Genomic DNA, 20,685 nt, shown 5'->3' on the forward strand with positions numbered 1-20,685 from the left:
AGGAAGGAGGGGGCTCTGGGACACGTTCACCATGGGAAGGGTCCGTGGGGCCTGACACCCGGGCTCGGGGCACGGAGCAGCAGCACCCCCCTCCCCAGAGGCAGCCAAGAAACCTCCAGCAAGAGGCTCTATTCCAAAAATAATTTATCAAGGCATTAGAGACGCTATGTACATAAATATTCCTCTCTCTGGCTATGTACAGGGCTGGGGGGGATGGGGGGGGGCGGGCGGGGTGGGATGGGGGGGGGGCGGGCTGGCCCTGGGCAGGGCGCTCCCAGTGGGCGGGGGAGGTGCCTGGCTCCCACCGGTTCAGTATCCCAAAAATATGATTAAAAACTACATCAAAGAAAACAAGCAGAGAGTTTCCAGGGCGAGGCCGGTGGGCGGCCCCAGGCAGCCCCTCTGGGCACGGAGCCCACGCCCCGGGCTGCCCCCCCTTGCCCATGACACGAGTTCACTCTGCCCTGCAGGGCGTGACGTCGGGTTCGGGGCCGGCTAGCACGGTTGGGGGCTGGGCAGCGCGTGAAGGCCCAGGGTGCCCTGACTGCCTGAAGGGCAGACGCCAGCAGGAGGCTGGGGGGCCACATGGAGGTCCCCAGGCCAGCCGAGGACACCCCCTCACAAGGAGCAGGTGGCTGGGATGGAGGGGGCGGGGGCACCCGTGGAGCCTCGGCCCAGAGACTCCTGCTGCTCAGCTCTCTCCAGCGTCCTGCGGCGGGGAGGAGGGCAAGGACCAGCACAAGAGCTGCCTGGTCATTCCCAGCCCCACTGCCAGGCCGGGCGGCCCCTCACGTCCTCACGCTGCGGTAGGAGAAGAGGCAGGGGGTGATGGGCAGGGGGTTGTGGGTGAAGACGGAGTCGTCGGAGGAGCAGGTGCTGGCGGTGTCCTCGCAGGAGGGGGAGTACTGCTCGAAGGGCACGGACAGGTCCAGGTACTGCGGGAGGGAAGCGCCGTCAGCATCGCAGGGAGCGTGCCTGCCCGAGGCAGGCCAGGAACCCCCTGGTCACCCTGCCTGCTCTGCAAACTCACCTCCTCCGAGACAGCTGCCAGGATCTTGTCCAGCCCCTCCACCAGCTGCTTGAAGGTCGGGCGCTGGGAGGGGACGGCGTGCCAGCACTCCCTCATCAGCATGTACCTGGCAAGGCAGGGAGCTGTCAGCCAGAGGAACCCGTCCCCTTCCCCCTGCAGGCCAGCGGGCAGCCCGGGTACTCACAGCTCATGGGTGCAGTTGGAAGGCTTGTCCATGCGGTGCCCTTCTTTCAGCAGCTTGAAGAGCTCTTCCACCGGGATCCCAGGGTACGGGGAGCCCCCCAGCGTGAAGATCTCCCACATCAGAATCCCGAAGGACCACCTAGGAACAGGGCAAGGATCAGGCCCAGCGTGGGGCTTGGAGAGGTAGCGTGGGCAGGGCACTGTCACCCGAGCACCGCCATTCCCAGGGTCAGGGTCACGGCCACGCCGCGCCACGCGCCCGGGGACAGCGTGCTGGGGGTGCCAATCTGGCCTGCGTTACTCGGGGAACGGGGCGCAATTGACACCTTGGTGCGTGCACAGGGGCTGCCCTCGGGGCCCGATGCCCCCGGCCGCCCTCCCCCTAGGCCTGGCCCCTGGCAGCGCAGCCAGACTCACACGTCGCTCTGGTGCGTGTACACTCTGTCGAACAGGGCCTCGGGCGCCATCCACTTCACGGGCAGCCGGCCCTGCAGGGAGATGAAAAGCCCTCAGCCCACGGCTGCTGCTGCGAGGCGACATGCCTCCCCGCCCCCCTCTGCCCTCCTCCCAGCCCAGCCCTCGGCACTCCCCCCATTCTGCCCCCCTCCCATCCCTCGGCACTTCCCGGGCCCCGGCACCCCCCGCCCCACTCTGCCCCCCTCCCACCCCATGGCACCTCCCGGCCCCCTCCCGGCCCTCGGCACCCCACCCACTCTGCCCTCCTCCCAGCCCAGCCCTCGGCACTCCCCCCATTCTGCCCCCCTCCCATCCCTCGGCACTTCCCGGGCCCCGGCACCCCCCGCCCCACTCTGCCCCCCTCCCACCCCATGGCACCTCCCGGCCCCCTCCCAGCCCTCGGCACCCCCACCCACTCTGCCCCCTCCCACCCCATGGCACCTCCGTCCCCTCCCGGCCCTCGGCACCCCCACCCACTCTGCCCCCTCCCAGCCCAGCCCTCGGCACCTCCCGGCCCTCAGCACCCCCACCCACTCTGCCCCCTCCCAGCCCAGCCCTCGGCACCTCCCGGCCTCGGCACCCCCGCCCCACTCTGCCCCCTCCCAGCCCAGCCCGCGGCACTCCCCATTCTGCCCCCTCCCATCCTCGGCACCTCCCGGCCCCGGCACCCCACCCACTCTGCCCCCTCCCAGCCCAGCCCTCGGCACCACCCCATTCTGCCCCCTCCCACTCCTCGGCACCTCCCGTCCCCTCCCGGCCCTCAGCACCCCGCCCCACTCTGCCCCCTCCCAGCCCAGCCCTCGGCACCTCCGGCCCTCAGCACCCCCCGCCCCGCCCCACCACACTCACATTGCTGGTCTTTTTATAGTAGTCGATGTCGTGGACATCCCGGGCCAGGCCGAAGTCAGCGATTTTCAGCACGTTCTCCTCCGTGACCAGCACGTTGCGGGCGGCCAGGTCCCTGTGGATGCACTGCAGGGAGGGGGCAGCTCAGGGCCGGGGGCGGGAGGGGCTGACACCCGCAGTGTCCCTCCCACGACCTCCAACCCCCCAGGAGCCCCTCCACCCCCCAGCTGCCTGAGCCCGTCCCAGGAACTGCGTGGCAGAGCCGGGTCCCAGCCAAGGCGCCAGTGATGGCCTAGGCAAGGGGCACGCTCTGCACCAGGGCTTGTTAACCCTGTAGTGGCCTCTCCCAAGCGCTGTGGCCCAGAGCAGGGAGCAGTTCTACTGAGAGCGGTTTGTGCCAGGACCTCGGCTCTGGGCAGCCCCCTGGGTTTGCCTGCGTTCGACAGCCCGCATCCCTCTTCGCCCCACCTGAGGCCCAGCAGAGAAACTGGGGCAGGCCAGCTGGCTGGGACTTCCCCAAAGGCACCCCCCCCCCCCGTCCCTTCCTACAGGAGGAATGCTGCTCAGTCTGCCGGGAGCCAGCCAGGGCCACCTCCCAATCCCTGCCGGCACCCCCCAATCCCTGCCGGCGCCCCCGGAGCCGGGGCCATCCCCAGAGGCAGGGCCGCCCCCCAATCCCTGCCAGCGCCCCCGGAGCCGGGGCCATCCCCAGAGGCAGGGCCGCCCCCCACTCCCTGCCAGCGCCCCCGGAGCCAGGGCCGCCCCCCAATCCCTGCCAGCGTCCCCGGAGCCGGGGCCGCCCCCCAATCCCCGCCGGCGCCTCCAGAGCCAGGGCCAGCCCCCAAACGCAGCCAGCGCCCCCGGAGCCAGGACTGCTCCCAATCGGTGCCCCCCAATCCCAGCCAGCGCCCCCAGACCCAGGGCCACCTCCCAATCCCTGCCGGCACCCCCAGAGCCGGGGCCGCCCCCCCATCCCCGCCGGCGCCCCTGGGCCGGGCCGCCCAATCCCGGGCGCGCCCGGGCTGGGGCCCTCCCCAGAGGCAGGGCCACCCCCCAATCCTCGCCAGCACCCCCGGAGCCAGGGCCAGCCCCCAAACGCAGCCAGCGCCTCCAGAGCCAGGGCCACCCCCGGAGCCAGGGCCTTACCCTCTTGGACTCCAGGTACTCCATGCCGCGGGCCACCTGGTAGCCGCAGGAGACCAAGTCCTTGAAGGCGAGTTGCTCCTCGGGCATGGCGCTGACGTCGAAGGTGTAGTCAGGCGTGGGGGGGCGCCGGGCTCGCAGGAACTCCCGTAGGTTCCCCTTGGAGGCGAATTCCACCAGCACGTACAGTGGCCCTGCGGAGACGGACCATCAGGTGGGGCTTAGGGTTGCTGGGGCCTCCCTCTCTGCCCCCCTGCCCAAGCACAACCCCCTTCCAAAGGGCGGCAGCGCCCCCCCGCCCCGAGTTCAGCAGCCCCTTGCCCTGATCCCCCAGCAGCCCTGCCCTGCCCCCCAGCATGGCAGTGAACCCCCCTCCCTTGAATAGAACCACCCCCACCCCAGCACAGCGCCCCTCTCCCTGCCCCCCAAGCGTGGCAGCCCCTCACCCTCCTGTGTGCAGACTCCCAGCAGGTTGATGATGTTTTTGTGCTTGTCCATCAGTTTCATCATCTCCATCTCGGAGATCAGGTCGGCCAGGTCCTTGTCGGTGGCATTGTCTGGGGGCACAGGGAGAAGGTGACGTGCAGGGCAGGGAACCTGCATTGCCGGGACCCAGCCCTGGGCCACCGCCCTGCGCAGCCCTGTTACCTTTCAGCATCTTCACGGCCACAGTGAGAGCTCTGTCCGGCCTGCCTCTGTCCAGCCCATAGGCCTCTGCTCGCACCACCTGGCCGAAGCAGCCTTCTCCCAGGGGCTTGCCCAGCACCAGCCTGCGGGCAGAGAGAGGGGAAGAAGCGACGGCTCCGCGGGGGTGGCCCTGGCTCCGGGGGTGCTGGCGGGGATTGGGGGGCGGCCCTGGGGCTCCAGGCAGAGCTTGCGGTGCCCCGAGCACACCGGAGAAAACCCAGGCAGGCAGGGTCTGTCTGCAGCTCCCCTCCTCCAAGCCTGCCTGGAGCACGGAGGAAGGAGGCTGAGAAGCTGGAATGAGCTCTCAGTAAAGCGACCCAGAGCCCATGGCCCAGGGCCACGCAGGGAGCCAGGCCCCGGGTCTCCTGCCCTGCTCCGCTGGGCCCTCTCTCTGTGAACGGCTCGTTGAGGCAACAGGTGCCTGAGCAAATGGTAACACAGGCCCAGGTGTGTCTGTCCGTGCCCCAACCCCAGCCCTCCTGCAGCAGGGCGCTGCCACGCGACCCGCCCCCAGGCCTGGAGTGAGCCGAGAGCAGCACAGGGCCCTACTTGTCTCGGGGGAACTCCCACGTGGAGTCCAGCGGCAGGTCGAGCTCCAGGACCCCGGCCAGCATCGGGGTGCAGCTGGACGAGAGGCGGGTGACGCGCATCAGGGACGTGCTGGACTTTCCTGAGCAGCTTGAGTCCAAGGAGAACTGTGGGAGAGCCCAAGAGACCTGCTGTCAGCACTAGGCCAAGCCGGGAGCGCAGCGGGGAGAGGTTGCAGTGCCGGGCACTGCTGGATGGGGGGGGATGGGGAAGAAGCGGTTGCAGTGCCGGGCACGGCTGGATGCGGGGGGAGGGGGGAAGAAGCGGTTGCAGTGCAGGGCACGGCTGGATACGGGGAGGGGGACGAAGCGGTTGCAGTGCAGGGCCCGGCGGGATGCGGGGAGGGAAGAAGCGGTTGCAGTGCCGGGCACGGCTGGATGCGGGGGAGGGGGGCAGAAGCGGTTGCAGTGCAGGGCACGGCTGGATACGGGGAGAGGAGAAGATGCGGCCGCAGTGCAGGGCGCGGCCCCAGCGGGAGGTTACAGACAGACGCAGTGGGAAGAAGCGGTTGCAGTGCCGGGCACAGCTGGATGCGGGGGAGGGGGGAAGAAGCGGTTGCAGTGCAGGGCACGGCTGGATGCGGGGGAGGGGGGAAGAAGCGGTTGCAGTGCCGGGCACGGCTGGATGCGGGGAGGGGGCAGAAGCGGTTGCAGTGCCGGGCACGGCTGGATGCGGGGGAGGGGGGCAGAAGCGGTTGCAGTGCCGGGCACGGCTGGATGCGGGGGAGGGGGGCAGAAGCGGTTGCAGTGCCGGGCACGGCTGGATGCGGGGAGAGGGGAAGAAGCGGTTGCAGTGCCGGGCACGGCTGGATACGGGGAGAGGAGAAGATGAGGCCGCAGTGCAGGGCGCGGCCCCAGCGGGAGGTTACAGCCAGACGCAGTGGGAAGAAGCGGTTGCAGTGCAGGGCACGGCTGGATACGGGGAGAGGAGAAGATGAGGCCGCAGTGCAGGGCGCAGCGGGAGGTTACAGCCAGACGCAGTGGGAAGAAGCGGTTGCAGTGCAGGGCACGGCTGGATGCGGGGAGAGGGGAAGAAGCGGTTGCAGTGCAGGGCACGGCTGGATGCGGGGAGAGGAGAAGATGAGGCCGCAGTGCAGGGCGCGGCCCCAGCGGGAGGTTACAGCCAGACGCAGTGGGAAGAAGCGGTTGCAGTGCAGGGCGCAGCCCCAGCGGGAGGTTACAGCCAGACGCAGTGGGAAGAAGCGGTTGCAGTGCAGGGCACGGCTGGATGCGGGGAGAGGAGAAGATGAGGCCGCAGTGCAGGGCGCGGCCCCAGCGGGAGGTTACAGCCAGACGCAGTGGGAAGAAGCGGTTGCAGTGCAGGGCACGGCTGGATGCGGGGGAGAGGGGAAGAAGCGGTTGCAGTGCCGGGCACGGCTGGATGCGGGGAGAGGAGAAGATGAGGCCGCAGTGCAGGGCGCGGCCCCAGCGGGAGGTTACAGCCAGACGCAGTGGGAAGAAGCGGTTGCAGTGCAGGGCACGGCTGGATGCGGGGGAGAGGGGAAGAAGCGGTTGCAGTGCCGGGCACGGCTGGATGCGGGGAGAGGAGAAGATGAGGCCGCAGTGCAGGGCGCGGCCCCAGCGGGAGGTTACAGCCAGACACAGGGCAGGGCAGGGCAGGAGCCCGCACACACTACAGCCGGGCCCTGGCCCTGGCCCGGCAGGAGGCTGTGCCCAGCGCAGAGCGTCCATGACCCGCCGGGTCCCGCGGCCCCCCGCTGCCCCGGACGTACCTGCCTGATGAGCGGGAACTTGGAGAGCTTGTGAACGGCCACGGGCTGCAGGGGCTGTTTGCTCGCCTGGGTCTGCATCCGGCACAGCACCACGATGACGGCGGCCATGGCCACGGCCAGAGAGACCGACGTGTAGATGATGAGGTCGCTGTACTTGGTCTCGGGGGTCTCCACCTCCCGCACCAGCTCCTCTGCTGGAAAGCGAAGCCAGTGAGCCCGGGCCCTGCCCGCCCCCGACACCAGGGGCCTCCCCGTGTTCCCGTGGGGCACTTTGGGCCCAGCTCTCCCAGCCCCCCGGCTTACCTGGCAGCACGGTGAGCCAGGCTGACTGGTAGGACAGGCCGATGGAGTTCCCGGCCAGGCAGGTGTATTCCCCAGCATCCTCCCTGGAGACGTTGTGCAGGTACAGCACCTCCACCTCCGAGCTGTTAATGTCGGCTGTCTGCGGGGGCAGAGCCGCAGCGTCAGGGCCCAGCCCCACACACGGGGGCCGGGCCGCAGGGCAACGGGGTCCCAGCAGGCGGCTGCTTCTTTCCCACTGTGGTGGGGTGCTGAGCTCCCTGGAGCCAGGCTGAGCCTGCCCCGTTTGGCCCCAGGACTGGGGCTCCTCCCACTGCCCCCCCAGTCTGCGTCCAGTCCCACCAGGGCCTGGGGCTGCTCCGGGGGCACGGTGCCCTCGCTGGCCTGGCTGTTACCTTGAGCACTTGGACATAGGGCACCCCGTCAGGCCCGAAGCTGCTGCCGTTCACCTCGATGTGCCTGAGCCACTGGATGTGGGGCTGGGCGTCGCTGTACACCTTGCAGAAGAACTCCACGTCGCTGCCCACCACCGCCGTGGTGTTGGCAGGCAGCCCGGCCTGCAGGATGGGCCTGTGCGGGGACCTCTCTGCCGGGAGGGAGGAAGGAGCAGCATTGCCCAGCTGGACAGCCCTGCAGCAGGGCCAGCTCCGCCCAGCACGCACCACGCGCCAGCCGCTGAACGGGGCCCGGCCAAGTGGGCAGAGCCGGGCACTCGCAGGCAGGGCACCTGGCTTGTGTCACCGACTCCCTCCGTGGCCGGGCGGTCACAGCCGCTCTGTACCTCTTCCCCAGGGCTCAGACGGGAGCCCCCTTCCCCCCAAGCTCTCCCACTGCCGCCCCCAGCCTCCCCGCTGCTCACTCGGGCCAGAGTGTGCCTAGCCTGCCTGTCCACCTCCCTCCTCGCCCTGGGAACGCGGCTGCTGACCCTCCTTGGCCATTACCCACCTTGCCAGCCCGGCCGGGAATTGCTCCAGACCCGCAGCAGCCAGAAGAGGAGGCAGGTCCCGGCTGGGGGTTAGGTGCGTCCATTCGATGCCAGGACCTGGAGGATCTCCAAAGCAGTGTGAAGCTTCGGGATCAGTGACCCTGCGCCCAGGAGTCTGCTCTGCTCTGCTCCCAGGGGGCCGGCCCCCGCCAGGGAGCCCCCTTGTTAGCACAGCCCCCGGGGGTCTGCGCCAGGCAGAGCTTGACTGGCGAAGCCCTAGAGTCCGTGTCTCCCTCCCACCCTGCGAGCCCCGGCGCAGGGAAAGGCCTCACCTAACACGTCCAGCAAGTAGCTGGAGCGGATGCTACCAGCCTGGTTCTCCACCAGGCAGGTGTAGTTGCCCCGGTCGGAGGGCACCACGCTCTCCATGACCAAGCTCCAGTGCTGGGGCCGGAGCTGCAGAGAGAAGGAGACAAGCACCAGGTGAGGGGAGGCAGATGGCACCCGGTGCCCAGCAGAGCTCCCCAGCTACCGTCCAGCCTCCTGCGAGGAGCCCGCCATGCCCCTCCATGGAGCTGGCAGGCAGAAGCCTTCCCCTTGTCCCAGTTACAGGACGTCTCTGATCTCGGCCAGGGCAGACGGAGGCGCCTGAGCTCGGATCGGCTCCCTGGATCACTCTTACCCGGATGCCGCCGATGCGGTGCTCGCCCCGGAACTCCCGCCCGTTCTTTAGCCAGCGGATGCTGGGGCTGGGACTCCCTGACGCTGGGCAGCGGAACTTGACCGTGTTTCCTGCAGGGACGGCGTACAGCTTCTTATCCATCCGCTGCGGCTGTGTCCAGTATGGGGCTGGGGAAGGCATCGCACGATTGACGGCCACTAGCCACAGGCTCGGGAGAAGCTCCCAATGCCAAGTACCAGGGCTCGGCGTGTGCATGGAGTTGTGCCCAGGCACCCAGCCCCTCCCACGGTGAGGCAGCTCCCCTGCCGGTCCTCACAACAGCTCCTGCAAAGCTCCCATGTCTCCAACGCTGGGACAGCAAAGCCACCCGGGGGGTGCAGCAGCGCTCCCCCAACACTGCCCTCTGCCCCGGCACAGAGCTCAGCCCGGGAACCCTGTGCTGCTGGGCGCAGGCCGGGGGGGACACGGCCCCGTTCAGCCGCCTGCCATGGGTGACAGAGGCTGCCAAGCACGCAGGGGCTCATGGGAGTGGCCTGCAGAGAAAGAGGCATATGGGCAGGGTGCCCTGCGCTCCTGGCAGCTCCAGTGACCCAGCACCTCCCCTCTTGCTCCCGCAGAGCCGGGGGCACGGGACAGCCCCTGCTGCAGGCAGCTGGCCCCGGGACTGACCTCTGCGGTAAGGGGGCTCCTCGTCTGAATCACCGAGGGAACGGTCCCCGTTGCTGTCTTCATCGTCATCACCCGAGGCCAGCGAGTCTGAAGGAAAGCGTTACAAGAGGGGTCACCTCCCTCCGGCCTGGGAGCTCCCGGCTACTCCAGCCCCAGTTCTTTGGAGTGAGGCAGGGCACTGGCTTTGGAGAAGCCCCAGCTCTCCCAGCAGGGGGCGCTGTGGGGAGCGGGGCAGGAGCGCTGGCTGGCTGGAGGGCGGGGGCGGATTCCTAGGTACACTGGTCCGGCTCTCCCAGCAGGGGGCACTGCATGGAGCGGGGCAGGAGCACTGGCAGCAAGCAGCAGGGTGGACAAACTCTCATCTCCCCGGGGCAGGAAGGGCCCGTCTGCCCGGGGCTCTTACCCACAACAGAGATGGTGAAGTTGCGCAGACTCTGTCCAGTGTCCTGTGCCCGGCACACATAGCGCCCCGAGTCCTCGTAGGCGACCTCGGCGATCTCCAGCGTGCGCTGCCAGATGCGGACGCGCCCGCCTGGGAAGAGCTGCTTGGCCTCCTTGTACCAGGCGACGCCCAGGCTGTGGTTGGCATCGCAGTGCAGCTTCAGCACGTGGCCGGGGTCGAGCAGGAGATGCTCCTCCTCCGTGTCCAGCAGGCGGCTCTCGAGCAGCACTGCCCAGCAGAGGGGACACAGCTGAGCACTGGGCCCGAAGGCAGCTCAGCCCTGCCCAGACAAGCTCAGCAGCCCCACGCACTGACCCCTGCGGAGAGGCCCGAGTGGCACCTCTGCCCCAGGCCGGCCCCAAGCAGCTGCTCCTTCCACCCTATGCAATGGACAAGCCAGGGCAGATGGGGGCAGCACGTCCAGGCAGGGGCACAGACCCTGCCCTGGGCAGAGAGCCCAGAGATAAGAGGCTTTAATCAACAGCCCCTGGCTGGCGTGGACTCACCCTGCCCCCGGGCCCTGAGCCCAGGCCACATGGCCTGCTCCCTCCTCTGCGCATCGCTCCAGGTGTGGCCAGCGCAGGGGACGGGGGGGGGGTCCCAGAGCCAGGCTGCCTGTGGCATTGGCTCCCCTTTCCGGAGGGCAGGGGGCACAGCCGGCGTTAACACTGAGGGCCAAGGGCCTAGGATCCCATCAGGGCAGGTGCCATCACCCCTGCCTGCAGCCTTCTCCCGTTGAACTCTGCGTTGGCCCTTCATCTCCCGCTGCAGAGCTTCCTCGCGTTCAGTCCAGCCCCCAGCCCGGCTCTCCAGGGCCCCGAGACAGAGACGTCCCCTCAGCTGGCTGCTTGACAGGCTCCCAAACGGACCCCTCAGGCAGCCAGGGTCCTCCCCCGCCAGCTCCTCTTACCCTCTGACCTCCCGCTGGGCCCAGCCCCAGCCCCCTTTGCAGGGCTGAGGAAAGAACTGGTGCTGCATCTGCTTTAGCTGTAGCTGGTGCAGCGGGAGGAGAGGAGCCGGGCGTGGCTGCTGTCCCAGAGCTGCAGCCGCCAGCCAAGGGGAGCAGCATCTATCTCCCCCCCGCCCCAAACAGCACTGGCTGGGCTGCAGCGGGAGTGATGGGTTTTCACACTCAGCTGCCTCCAGCACTTCCCGCCTGCCCTGTTTGTCTAACCTGGATTTGAACTGTGATACCCCCACAAAGCAGGGCCATGGGAACCTGGCGGATACGCACTCTCCCCCCCCCCTCGGCTGCACCAGTGGCCCCACCCAGCCCCTCTTGCTGCAGTTCTCCCAGCTGATCTCCAGACCGGACACTACCAACCCCTCGTCCCTGCTCAGGGCTGCTCTGTTCTGCTGCCTGCCCCCTCCCCGCTGAAGGGGGAGGCAGCCATGACACACGGGGGGGGGGGGGTTCCTTCCCACCCTGGACTGGCTCCCCGTCAGGGTTCAAGCGACTCCTGCTAGCCCGGCCGAGCGAGTCCGTTCTGCCCCAGGCGTGGTGACTGAGAACCCGGATGTCAAGGGTCTGCGGGGCTGGCTGCTTTGTGGTAAATGGAGCAGGTTTGATCTGGAGTCAGAGCCAATGAGAGCAGAGCCAAGTCCCCCAGAACCACTTTAACCGGGACCCGCCCTGAACAAAGCCAGGGAGCGTCTCCGCCAGGGGCCTGGACATGGGCTGGGAGGAGGTTTTATCATTCAGGCAGTTTCTCCATCAGCTGGTGGCGCTTGGGGCTCAGTGGCTGACACCAGAGCGGAGGTATCAGGAGCCTAAACCTGCCCCCAGCCAGCAGGACAAACCACCACTCCGGATCTGCCCCCTTTGGGGGGAAAAGGCTCCGCCCGGCCCAACCCCGAGGAGCCGGACTCTGGGCCCGTGGGGAAGGGACAGGGCCAAAGGCTCCACTAGCTGGGGGCTTTGAAAAGCCAAGTCGGTGCCCCCTGAACTCCCCCTCCCCCCTGCCAATCTCACAATAGGTCCCTTGCTGAGGTCTCCGGGTGTTGCCAACCCTCAGCCCTGTTAGAGTCTCACTGAGCAAGGGCCAGTTGAGCTGCTCGGCCGCCCCTGGGACCCTACACAAGCTGCTCGGCCGCCCTCCCCCAGCCGCGCCCCAGGCCTGGCTGCAGCTCCAGCGGCACTGACCTGCCACGCTCTGCCTGCGCCAGGCCAGGAACAGCAGCAGCAGGCGCTCAGCCCAGCCCGGAGCCGCACTACGGATACCCGCGCTCCCGTGCTCGCACGCCCCGGGCTGCGGTGCCATCCCGCCAGGCCGTGCGCCACGTGCACCTGCCAGCACCGCCCCGGGCGCCACGTGCGAAGCACAAGGCTCGGACCCTCCTTGGCCTGTTGCCTGCGATGGCCATTTCCCCTGCTCCACGCAGCTCTTCTCAGACACCCCAGAGCAAGGGGCGAGTCGGCTCCCAGGCTCCCCCTGTCCTTCCTCCCAGCTCCCCTCAGCCGGGGCTCTGTCCCGCCCCCACCAGGCCCCTCTCTGGCCTTTCATACCTGGCTCCATGGTCCTTCCTGGGGAGGCAGCTGCTTGAGCCCCTGTTGTCAACGCTGCCAGGAGGCAAAGCAGGGCACAGGGCAGTGGCTGCATCTTCCTGCCCTTCCTCTCCTGGCTCAGCCTTGAGACCAGGCCCTCACAGCCTGAAAACACAAGGCCAGAGTGAGCCGGTTCCCCTGCCACTGCCCCAACCTCCTCCCGCCTGCCCAGTGTTCTGGCCCCCAGGGAGCCCCCAGAGCCTCAACCTCCCCCCGGAGTGTTCCAGCCCCCGGGGAACCCCCAGAGCCTCAACCCCCCGAGTGTTCCAGCCCCCACAGAACCCCCAGAGCCTCAACCCCCCCCGAGTGTTCCAGCCCCCACAGAACCCCCAGAGCCTCAACCCCCCCCCGAGTGTTCCAGCCCCCGGGGAGCCCCCAGAGCCTCAACCCCCCCCGAGTGTTCCAGCCCCCAGGGAGCCCCCAGATCCTAAACACCCCCCCGAGTGTTCCAGCCCCAGGAGCCCCAGAGCCTCAACCCCGAGTGTTCCAGCCCCGGGAACCCCAGAGCCTCAACCCCCTCGAGTGTTCCAGCCCCACAGAACCCCAGAGCCTCAACCCCTGAGTGTTCCAGCCCCACAGAACCCCAGAGCCTCAACCCCGAGTGTTCCAGCGCCCACAGAACCACCAGAGCCTCAACCCCTGAGTGTTCCAGCCTCCGGGGAACCCCCAGAGCCTCAACCTCCCCCACGAGTGTTCCAGCCCCCACAGAACCCCCAGAGCCTCAACCCCGAGTGTTCCAGCCCCACAGAACCCCAGAGCCTCAACCCCCTGAGTGTTCCAGCCTCCGGGAACCCCAGAGCCTCAACCCCCGAGTGTTCCAGCGCCCACAGAACCCCAGAGCCTCAACCCCTGAGTGTTCCAGCCCCGGGAACCCCAGAGCCTCAACCTCCCCACGAGTGTTCCAGCCCCGGGGAACCCCAGAGCCTCAACCTCCCCACGAGTGTTCCAGCCCCACAGAACCCCAGAGCCTCAACCCCACCCCGAGTGTTCCACCCCTCGGGGAACCCCCAGAGCCTCACCCCCACACAACCTCCTGAGTGTTCCAGCCCCCAGAGCTTCAACTCCCCCCAGTTCCAGCGGCTCCCCCGCACCCCCAGTTCCAGCGCCCTGGGGGGAGCCGCGGGGCGGCCGCAGTTTAATGGTTAATCCGGCTGGTCACAGATTTACAGACCCCGCGGCTGCAGGACTCGGGCAAAGTCCGCCCGGCCCCGCCCGGGAGCTCGCAGCGCCCAGCCGAGCTCAGCCAAGCGGCCCGAGAAAGTTTCCCTTTTCTGCTGCCCCGCCCGGTCCCCGGCCGCCCCCCGCCAGCAGCGCCCGGTCCCCGGCTCCCCGCCCCCGCCAGCAGCACCCCGGCTCCCGGCTCCCCGCCCCCGCCAGCAGCACCCCGGCTCCCGGCTCCCCGCCCCGCCAGCAGCACCCCGGCTCCCCGCCAGCAGCACCCTGGCTCCCCGCCAGCAGCGCCCGGTCCCCGGCTCCCACCCTCCACCAGCACCCCGGCTCCCCGCCCCGCCACCAGCACCCCGGCTCCCACCCCGCCAGCAGCGCCCCGGCTCCCGGCTCCCGCCCCCGCCAGCAGCGCCCGGTCCCCGGCTCCCCACCCCCGCCAGCAGCGCCCCGGCTCCCGGCTCCCGCCCCCGCCAGCAGCGCCCGGTCCCCGGCTCCCACCCCGCCAGCAGCGCCCCGGCTCCCGGCTCCCGCCCTCCCGCCAGCAGCGCCCCGGCTCCCGGCTCCCACCCCGCCAGCAGCGCCCCGGCTCCCGGCTCCCACCCCGCCAGCAGCGCCCCGGCTCCCCCCCCGCCAGCAGCGCCCGGTCGCCCGGCGCCCCGCCCCCTGCCACCAGCACCCTGGCTCCCCCCCCCTGCCAGCAGCGCCCGGTCCCCCCCCGCCAGCAGCGCCCGGCCCCTCACCGCCGCCGGGTCCCCGCTGCCGGGCTCCATCCCTCCGCATCCCGGGGCTGGGGAAGGGCCCGATCCTCTCCCCGGGCCCCGCAGCCGCCGCGCGGGGGGTCTGGCTGGAGCTGCCGGGAGCCCCTTGCGCGCAGCCGGGCGGCTCCTTCCCCGGGCGCCCGGTCGCGCTCTGCGGCTCGGGGCTCTGGCGGCAGCGCAGGAGGGGCCGCTGGGCGGGCGGAGCGCAGCGCTCGGGTTACACCGACCAACAATGGGCCGCCCCCGCCCCGCCCCCGGCCGGCCCTGCTCACGCTCGGGTCAGCCGCATTCCTGCCCCGGGCGCCTGGGGGGGCCCAGCACGGAACGGGCCTTCCCTGGGGGGTCCCCGCCCAGCCAGGCAGGGACGGGGAGCTGAGAGGGCAGCACCCAGGGGAGGCACCACCGCCTGCCAGGAGCCCTTCTCCCCTGCTGCCAGGGGACTGCACTAGATAACCTGGGGAGGTCCCTTCCCGTCCCATGATTCTGTGACCCCCTGGTCCTGAGGTCTTCTGCCCCTTGCCAGAATAGCTGTCCCTGGCCCAGCCCTCCCAGCGTGTGGAGAGAGCATGCAGCATGGACACAATGCCCCTGGCCTGCGGAACTCACTGCCACAGGATCTCAGCTCACGAGAGCCTGGCAGAGCCCCAGACGGGAACATGCAGAGGGACAGACCCCACTGGCTTCAGGCCCTTAGCTCACCGGCTGAGCGAGCAGCTTGCTGGCAGGGGCAGAAATGCAGGCTCAGGACCAGTCTCACCTGGGCAGGCTGGAGAACCTCCCTCCACTCACCTGGTGGTGTGTGCGTGGAGCCCACCAGCTTGGGTGTGGGCTCGAGCAGATCTCGGAGAGCCCGTCTGGGTGGATGCCAGGACTCCAGGTGCTGGAGAATCCAGCCCGTTCCATAGTCATTCCCGTGGCTCGTCACCCTCTGCCGGGAAAATCGCATCTTGTGTCCCCTGGAACTTTCCTGCCTTGGTCTGTGACCTGTTGTGCCAGGCCCCATCTAAACCCGTAACCGAGCAGGTCCCTGCCCAGAAGAGTTTCCAGCGCAAGGGCTGGTCTACAGGACGGAGCACACCGCAGCGCTCCACAGCTGGAGTAGCCAGGAGTGCCCCAGGGCCGTCCCCACGCCCGGGCAGCGAGGCCAGGACAGCTCCCCACGCAGACAAGCTCTAAATGTGACCTGAGACCACTAGCCACCGGGACAAACTCCCCAGGGCCGCGGGGGATTCGCCGTCTCTCGGTGGCGTCCGAGCCAGGCTGGTGCCTTCCTGGCAGACGTGACTGGGCTCAAGGCAGGGGAAAGGGGGTGAAACCCTCTGGCCTGGGCTAGGGACGAGCGCAAACGAGATGGTCGGATGGCGCCGTTTGCCCTAAGCTGTAGGCATGGGAGAGCCCAGGTGGGTCAGGGACCCAAGGAAGTGAGCTGGGGGGGGGGGGGGGGGGGGGACAAGGGCCTGACCCGCCCACCTGGCTCTGCTGGGGGGTGGGGGGCTGCAGGCCTTGATCACATCTCCCTGGATCCAAAGTCACATTCCAAAGGGATCTGAGCGACCCGCCCCCATGCAGCTGCCTGTTATCTCCCCCCACCCCAGGCTCTGCCTCCTGCCTCAGGGCCCAGGCCCTGCCTTCTGCTGCCTCTCAATGGCCTGCCAGGGGGGCCCTTAGCCTGGCTGCGCTGCCTCCGCTCAGGCACATTCATGACTGGGGGCCCTGCTGCTGCATGGGGCAGACGCCAATGGTACTTTTATTAACAGCTCCTCCAATAGGCCAAACTCTGCTGGGCCTTTGGATGTGCAAACCCCAGGGGTCTGGACGTTTGCCTGGGCCAGGGGCGCGGGCGTCTGCAGGCCGCCCCAGCCCGGCCCCTGGGCTCCCCAGGGATGGAAGGGCTCAGGGGGAACTGCCCCGTCTCCGATCAGAACTAGGAAGCCGGCTGCAGTGTCTGTGCTGGCCTGACCTGGTGCTGCCCCCTCTCCCCCCCCGGGAACGGACAGTCACTGATCAACTGGAACAGGGCCTAGCTCCTCCCGTGGGACAAGCCAGACCCGGTGACTCCGGGAGCCACAAGTGGGTGGCCACTTGGCCTGCTCTGCCCTGGCCAGCGTAAACGGCACAGCCTGTGGCCGGTGTGGGTCCCATGGATCCCGCGATGCCGCCTGCGCCCGAGCCAGGCGTGGTTAGAGGGCGTCAGCCCTTCCAGCCGTGCCCAGGCCGGTACGGCTGTCCTGGGAAAACCTGCCAGGGCCGGCTCCAGGCAGAGAGAGGTGCCCCCAGACCCCCCCAGGGCCTGTCTTCTCTAGAGGGGTCCTTGTGTGGCGACCCCCAGGGCCCCGGGGCAGGGAGAGCTGCGGCTTGGGTAGCCAGGAGGGGCCCTGCCCCCGGAGGTCCTCAAGGGAGTCTCTCTAGTGGGGTCCTGGAGTCGTGGGAGGGGTTTGATGGCAGCCCCCCCTCGCCCCAGCGCCAGGCAGCCTCCCCTGGAGTGCGGGGAAAGGGATCAGCCCGGCAGCGAAGTCCCAGGGGGCTCCCTGACGGGCAGGCACCTGCCACAGCCCCAGCGATTCCCCAGCGCGGGCACCCGCTTGACTCTGCTCCAAACCACACACAGAGACACACACACAGACAAGATGCCACACAGACACCCCTCCCCCCCGTACACACACAGACACCCCTCCCCCGTACACACACCCACCCACACAGACACCCCTCCCCCCACTGTACACCCACACAGACACCCCTCCCCCGTACACACCCCCACCCACACCCACACAGACACCCCACCCCTATACACACACAGACACCCCTCCCCGTGCACACCCACACCCATACCCACCCCTCCCCGTACACACACAGACACCCCTCCCCTACACACACACACACAGACACCCCTCCCCGTACACACACAGACACCCCTCCCCGTACACACACACAGACACCCCTCCGCCCTGTACACACACAGACACCCCTCCCCGTACACACACACCCCCACACAGACACCCCTCCCCGCACTGTACACCCACACAGACACCCCTCCCCCGTACACACCCACACACACAGACACCCCTCCCCCATACACACACAGACACCCCTGCCCGTACACACCCACACAGACACCACTCCTCCCACTGTACACCCACACAGACACCCCTCCCCCATACACACCCACACCCACACAGACACCCCTCCCACCCTGTACACACACAGACACCCCTCCCCCGTACACACCCACACCCACACAGCCACCCCTCCCCATACACACCCACACCCACACAGACACCCCTCCCCTGTACACACACAGACACCCCTCCCCATACACACCCCCACCCACACCCACACAGACACCCCTCCCCTATACACACACAGACACCCCTCCCCGTGCACACACCCACACCCATACCCACCCTCCCCCACACACACAGACACCCCTCCCCCTACACACACACACACAGACACCCCTCCCCGCACTATACACACCCACAGACACCCCTCCACCCCGTACACACACAGACACCCCCACCCACACACTGTATACACACAGACACCCCGCCCCGCACTGTACACACGCACAGACACCCCCATACACACACCGTACACACACAGAGACATCGACCCCCCCCCACACTATTTGCAGAGATGAACCAGCTGCTGGGTGCCGGGTGGGACCCCCATCCCACAGCCTGGCTGCTGAGGCCTGCGCAGGCCGGTGCTGGGCTGGGGTGAGCACCGCTAGGAGCAGGGCCTCCGTATAATTGATGACTGAGGCACTGAAAGGGGAAGTGATTTGCCCAAGCTCACGGGATGGGGCTGGGAACAGACCCCAGCGCTCCCGACTCCTGGCCCGGCGCCCTGCCCTTGGACCCAGCCGCAGAGCCTGCCTCAGCGTTCACCTCGCTGTCGGATTTGCCCAGTCACTGGGCTCCGCCTGGGACCCTGTCCCTCTCTGTGGGACCCTGCAGGGACCACTCGCTGTCTGCGCCGCACTGAGGCCTTTTCTAACTGCTGCTGTTTGGGCGGGGGGCGGGGGTGACTCCGTGTGACGGGCAGGTCGGGCTGTGTCCGGTACAGCCGGGTGACTCCGTGTGACGGGCATGTCGGGCTGTGTCCCGTACAGCCGGGTGACTCCGTGTGATGGGCAGGTCGGGCTGTGTCCCGTACAGCCGGGTGACTCCGTGTGATGGGCAGGTCGGGCTGTGTCCCGTAGAGCCGGGTGACTCCGCGTGACGGGCAGGTCGGGCTGTGTCCCGTACAGCCGGGTGACTCCATGTGACGGGCAGGTCGGGCCGTGTCCCGTAGAGCCGGGTGACTCCATGTGACGGGCAGGTCGGGCCGTGTCCCGTAGAGCCGGGTGACTCCGCGTGATGGGCAGGTCGGGCTGTGTCCCGTAGAGCCGGGTGACTCCATGTGATGGGCAGGTCGGGCCGTGTCCCATACAGCCGGGTGACTCCATGTGACGGGCAGGTCGGGCTGTGTCCCATACAGCCGGGTGACTCCGTGTGATGGGCAGGTCGGGCTGTGTCCCATAGAGCCGGGTGACTCCGCGTGATGGGCAGGTCGGGCTGTGTCCCATACAGCCGGGTGACTCCGTGTGATGGGCAGGTCGGGCTGTGTCCCGTAGAGCCGGGTGACTCCATGTGACGGGCAGGTCGGGCTGTGTCCGGTACAGCCGGGTGACTCCGTGTGATGGGCAGGTCGGGCTGTGTCCCGTAGAGCCGGGTGACTCCGCGTGATGGGCAGGTCGGGCTGTGTCCCGTAGAGCCGGGTGACTCCGCGTGATGGGCAGGTCGGGCTGTGTCCCGTAGAGCCGGGTGACTCCGTGTGATGGGCAGGTCGGGCTGTGTCCCGTACAGCCGGGTGACTCCGTGTGATGGGCAGGTCGGGCTGTGTCCCGTAGAGCCGGGTGACTCCGTGTGATGGGCAGGTCGGGCTGTGTCCCATACAGCCGGGTGATTCCATGTGATGGGCAGGTCGGGCTGTGTCCCGTACAGCCGAGTGACTCCGCGTGACGGGCAGGTCGGGCTGTGTCCCGTACAGCCGGGTGACTCCATGTGACGGGCAGGTCGGGCCGTGTCCCGTAGAGCCGGGTGACTCCATGTGATGGGCAGGTCGGGCTGTGTCCCGTAGAGCCGGGTGACTCCGTGTGATGGGCAGGTCGGGCTGTGTCCCATACAGCCGGGTGATTCCATGTGATGGGCAGGTCGGGCTGTGTCCCGTACAGCCGGGTGACTCTATGTGATGGGCAGGTCGGGCTGTGTCCGGTACAGCCGGGTGACTCCGTGTGATGGGCAGGTCGGGCTGTGTCCGGTACAGCCGGGTGACACACAACATTCTTGTTACTTCAATTTTCTCCGTTACTCACTGTAAGAGCCAGGACGTAACAGTGCTGGATTCCACACAATGCAGCAACGCAGAGGGATGGAACTAGGTCCTTAACTACAGAATTAATCCCCTGGTTAATGCATGTGCAGCTCCTGGCACGAGCAGTGGGTGTATAAGTGCGGAGTCTTACACCAGGTTGTCGTTATACCACACCCAGTGGGTGCTAGGTCCCAGGCAAATAAAATATGCAGCCCCTGCCCCAGATCACCCAACATGCGGAGCCAGGGACAAGTGGACATGTAGTGAGGCGGCCTGGCTCCCGGCCGCACCTGAGAGGGCCGAGCCAGAACAGCCGCCGCCACAGTGGGCGGAGCCACTGCCGCCTGTCCCCGCCCCCCGGAAGTCAAGGGGCGGGTCAGGAAGTATAAAGGCCCAGGCCCAGCGCTCAGTTGCTGCCCAGTGGCTGGAGAGGACAGATGCTCCTGACTGAGCTCCTGCTGGACCGAGCCTTCCCTGAGCCCGGTACCCCGAGGAGCTGCCCGAGCGTCCCCCCGACCCGAATCCTGAGGAGCAGCCCGACCTAGCCAGCCCTCAGCACGCCGAGGAGCCCATGGTGTGGGACCCCGTGGCGGACACCTGCGATGAGCAGGTACCCATGGAGGGGGAGATGGGAAGTAGCCCGGGGGTAGCTGACCCCAGTCTGGCTACAGCAGATTTTGAGCCGATGTCGGTGTGTTGCGGTCAGGACCCCACCGGCACAGCAGCAGACTAACTGCCACTGTTAGGGCCCTGGGCTGGGACACAGTGGAGTGGGTGGGCCTGTGTCCCCCCCTACCACCCCACTCACGGGTGGCAGCCTCCCCCTCACACCAGCGCTCAGACATAGAAGTCTGGACTCACCTGTTGGGCGTTTGCTCAGCTCCTGAGTGAGGGTCTGAGCCCAGAACTGCTGTCTGTTGCCCTGCCCTGACTAAGGGCTTGGGCTTAAATTACTGTTTGTGTTGCTCAACCCCTGCCTGAGGGTCTGAGCCCTTAGACTATTGTTCGCTGCCCCACCCTGACCTAGGGCTTGGACCTTTGGAGACTGAACTGCTGGTTTAGGCCGTGTTGTGAGGCGGCCTGGCTCCCGGCCGCACCTGAGAGGGCCGAGCCCCAACACCGGACGTCTACAGGACACAAAGCCGGGGGAGGAGGGAGGTTCCAGCAGGCATCGGCG

General features: G+C 68.2%; 1 protein-coding gene across 3 annotated transcripts; it reads right to left on the reverse strand.

Annotated features, from left to right (window-relative positions):
• Nucleotides 1-323: 323 nt before the first annotated feature.
• On the reverse strand, nt 324-15,205 carry FGFR4 (fibroblast growth factor receptor 4). Of its 3 annotated transcripts, none has more exons than XM_039485357.1 (18): nt 14,943-15,205; nt 12,190-12,333; nt 9,645-9,911; nt 9,242-9,328; nt 8,573-8,739; nt 8,223-8,346; nt 7,361-7,551; nt 6,969-7,107; nt 6,666-6,856; nt 4,895-5,040; nt 4,307-4,428; nt 4,105-4,215; nt 3,662-3,852; nt 2,519-2,641; nt 1,631-1,701; nt 1,215-1,352; nt 1,031-1,136; nt 324-935 (listed from the first exon to the last, which is right to left on the reverse strand). In XM_039485357.1, the coding sequence occupies exons 1-18, from the start codon at nt 15,154-15,156 to the stop codon at nt 789-791; spliced, it is 2,679 nt and encodes an 892-aa protein (XP_039341291.1). In that variant the 5' UTR covers nt 15,157-15,205; the 3' UTR covers nt 324-788. The 3 variants fall into 3 exon arrangements, with proteins under 3 accessions (XP_039341291.1, XP_039341290.1, XP_039341292.1); XM_039485356.1 differs by having other exon boundaries at nt 6,666-6,859; nt 14,943-15,170; XM_039485358.1 differs by lacking the exon at nt 14,943-15,205 and adding an exon at nt 14,136-14,340 and having other exon boundaries at nt 6,666-6,859.
• Between the last annotated feature and the right edge of the window lie 5,480 nt (nt 15,206-20,685).

Source organism: Mauremys reevesii, linkage group 8 (assembly GCF_016161935.1).
Source record: "Mauremys reevesii isolate NIE-2019 linkage group 8, ASM1616193v1, whole genome shotgun sequence".
In the NCBI taxonomy this organism is placed as follows: domain Eukaryota; kingdom Metazoa; phylum Chordata; order Testudines; family Geoemydidae; genus Mauremys; species Mauremys reevesii.

Bases quoted from the DNA above. Each gene is read 5' to 3' on its own strand.
- FGFR4 (XM_039485356.1), bottom strand. From the start codon at position 15,156: ATGGGGCCTGGCACAACAGGTCACAGACCAAGGCAGGAAAGTTCCAGG. The intron at 5,041-6,665 runs GTACGTCCGGGG...GCTCTCCCACAG, and splicing joins AGTTCCCGCTCATCAGGCAG to TTCTCCTTGGACTCAAGCTG. The intron at 1,702-2,518 runs GTGAGTGTGGTG...ATCTCCCTGCAG, and splicing joins ACTATAAAAAGACCAGCAAT to GGCCGGCTGCCCGTGAAGTG.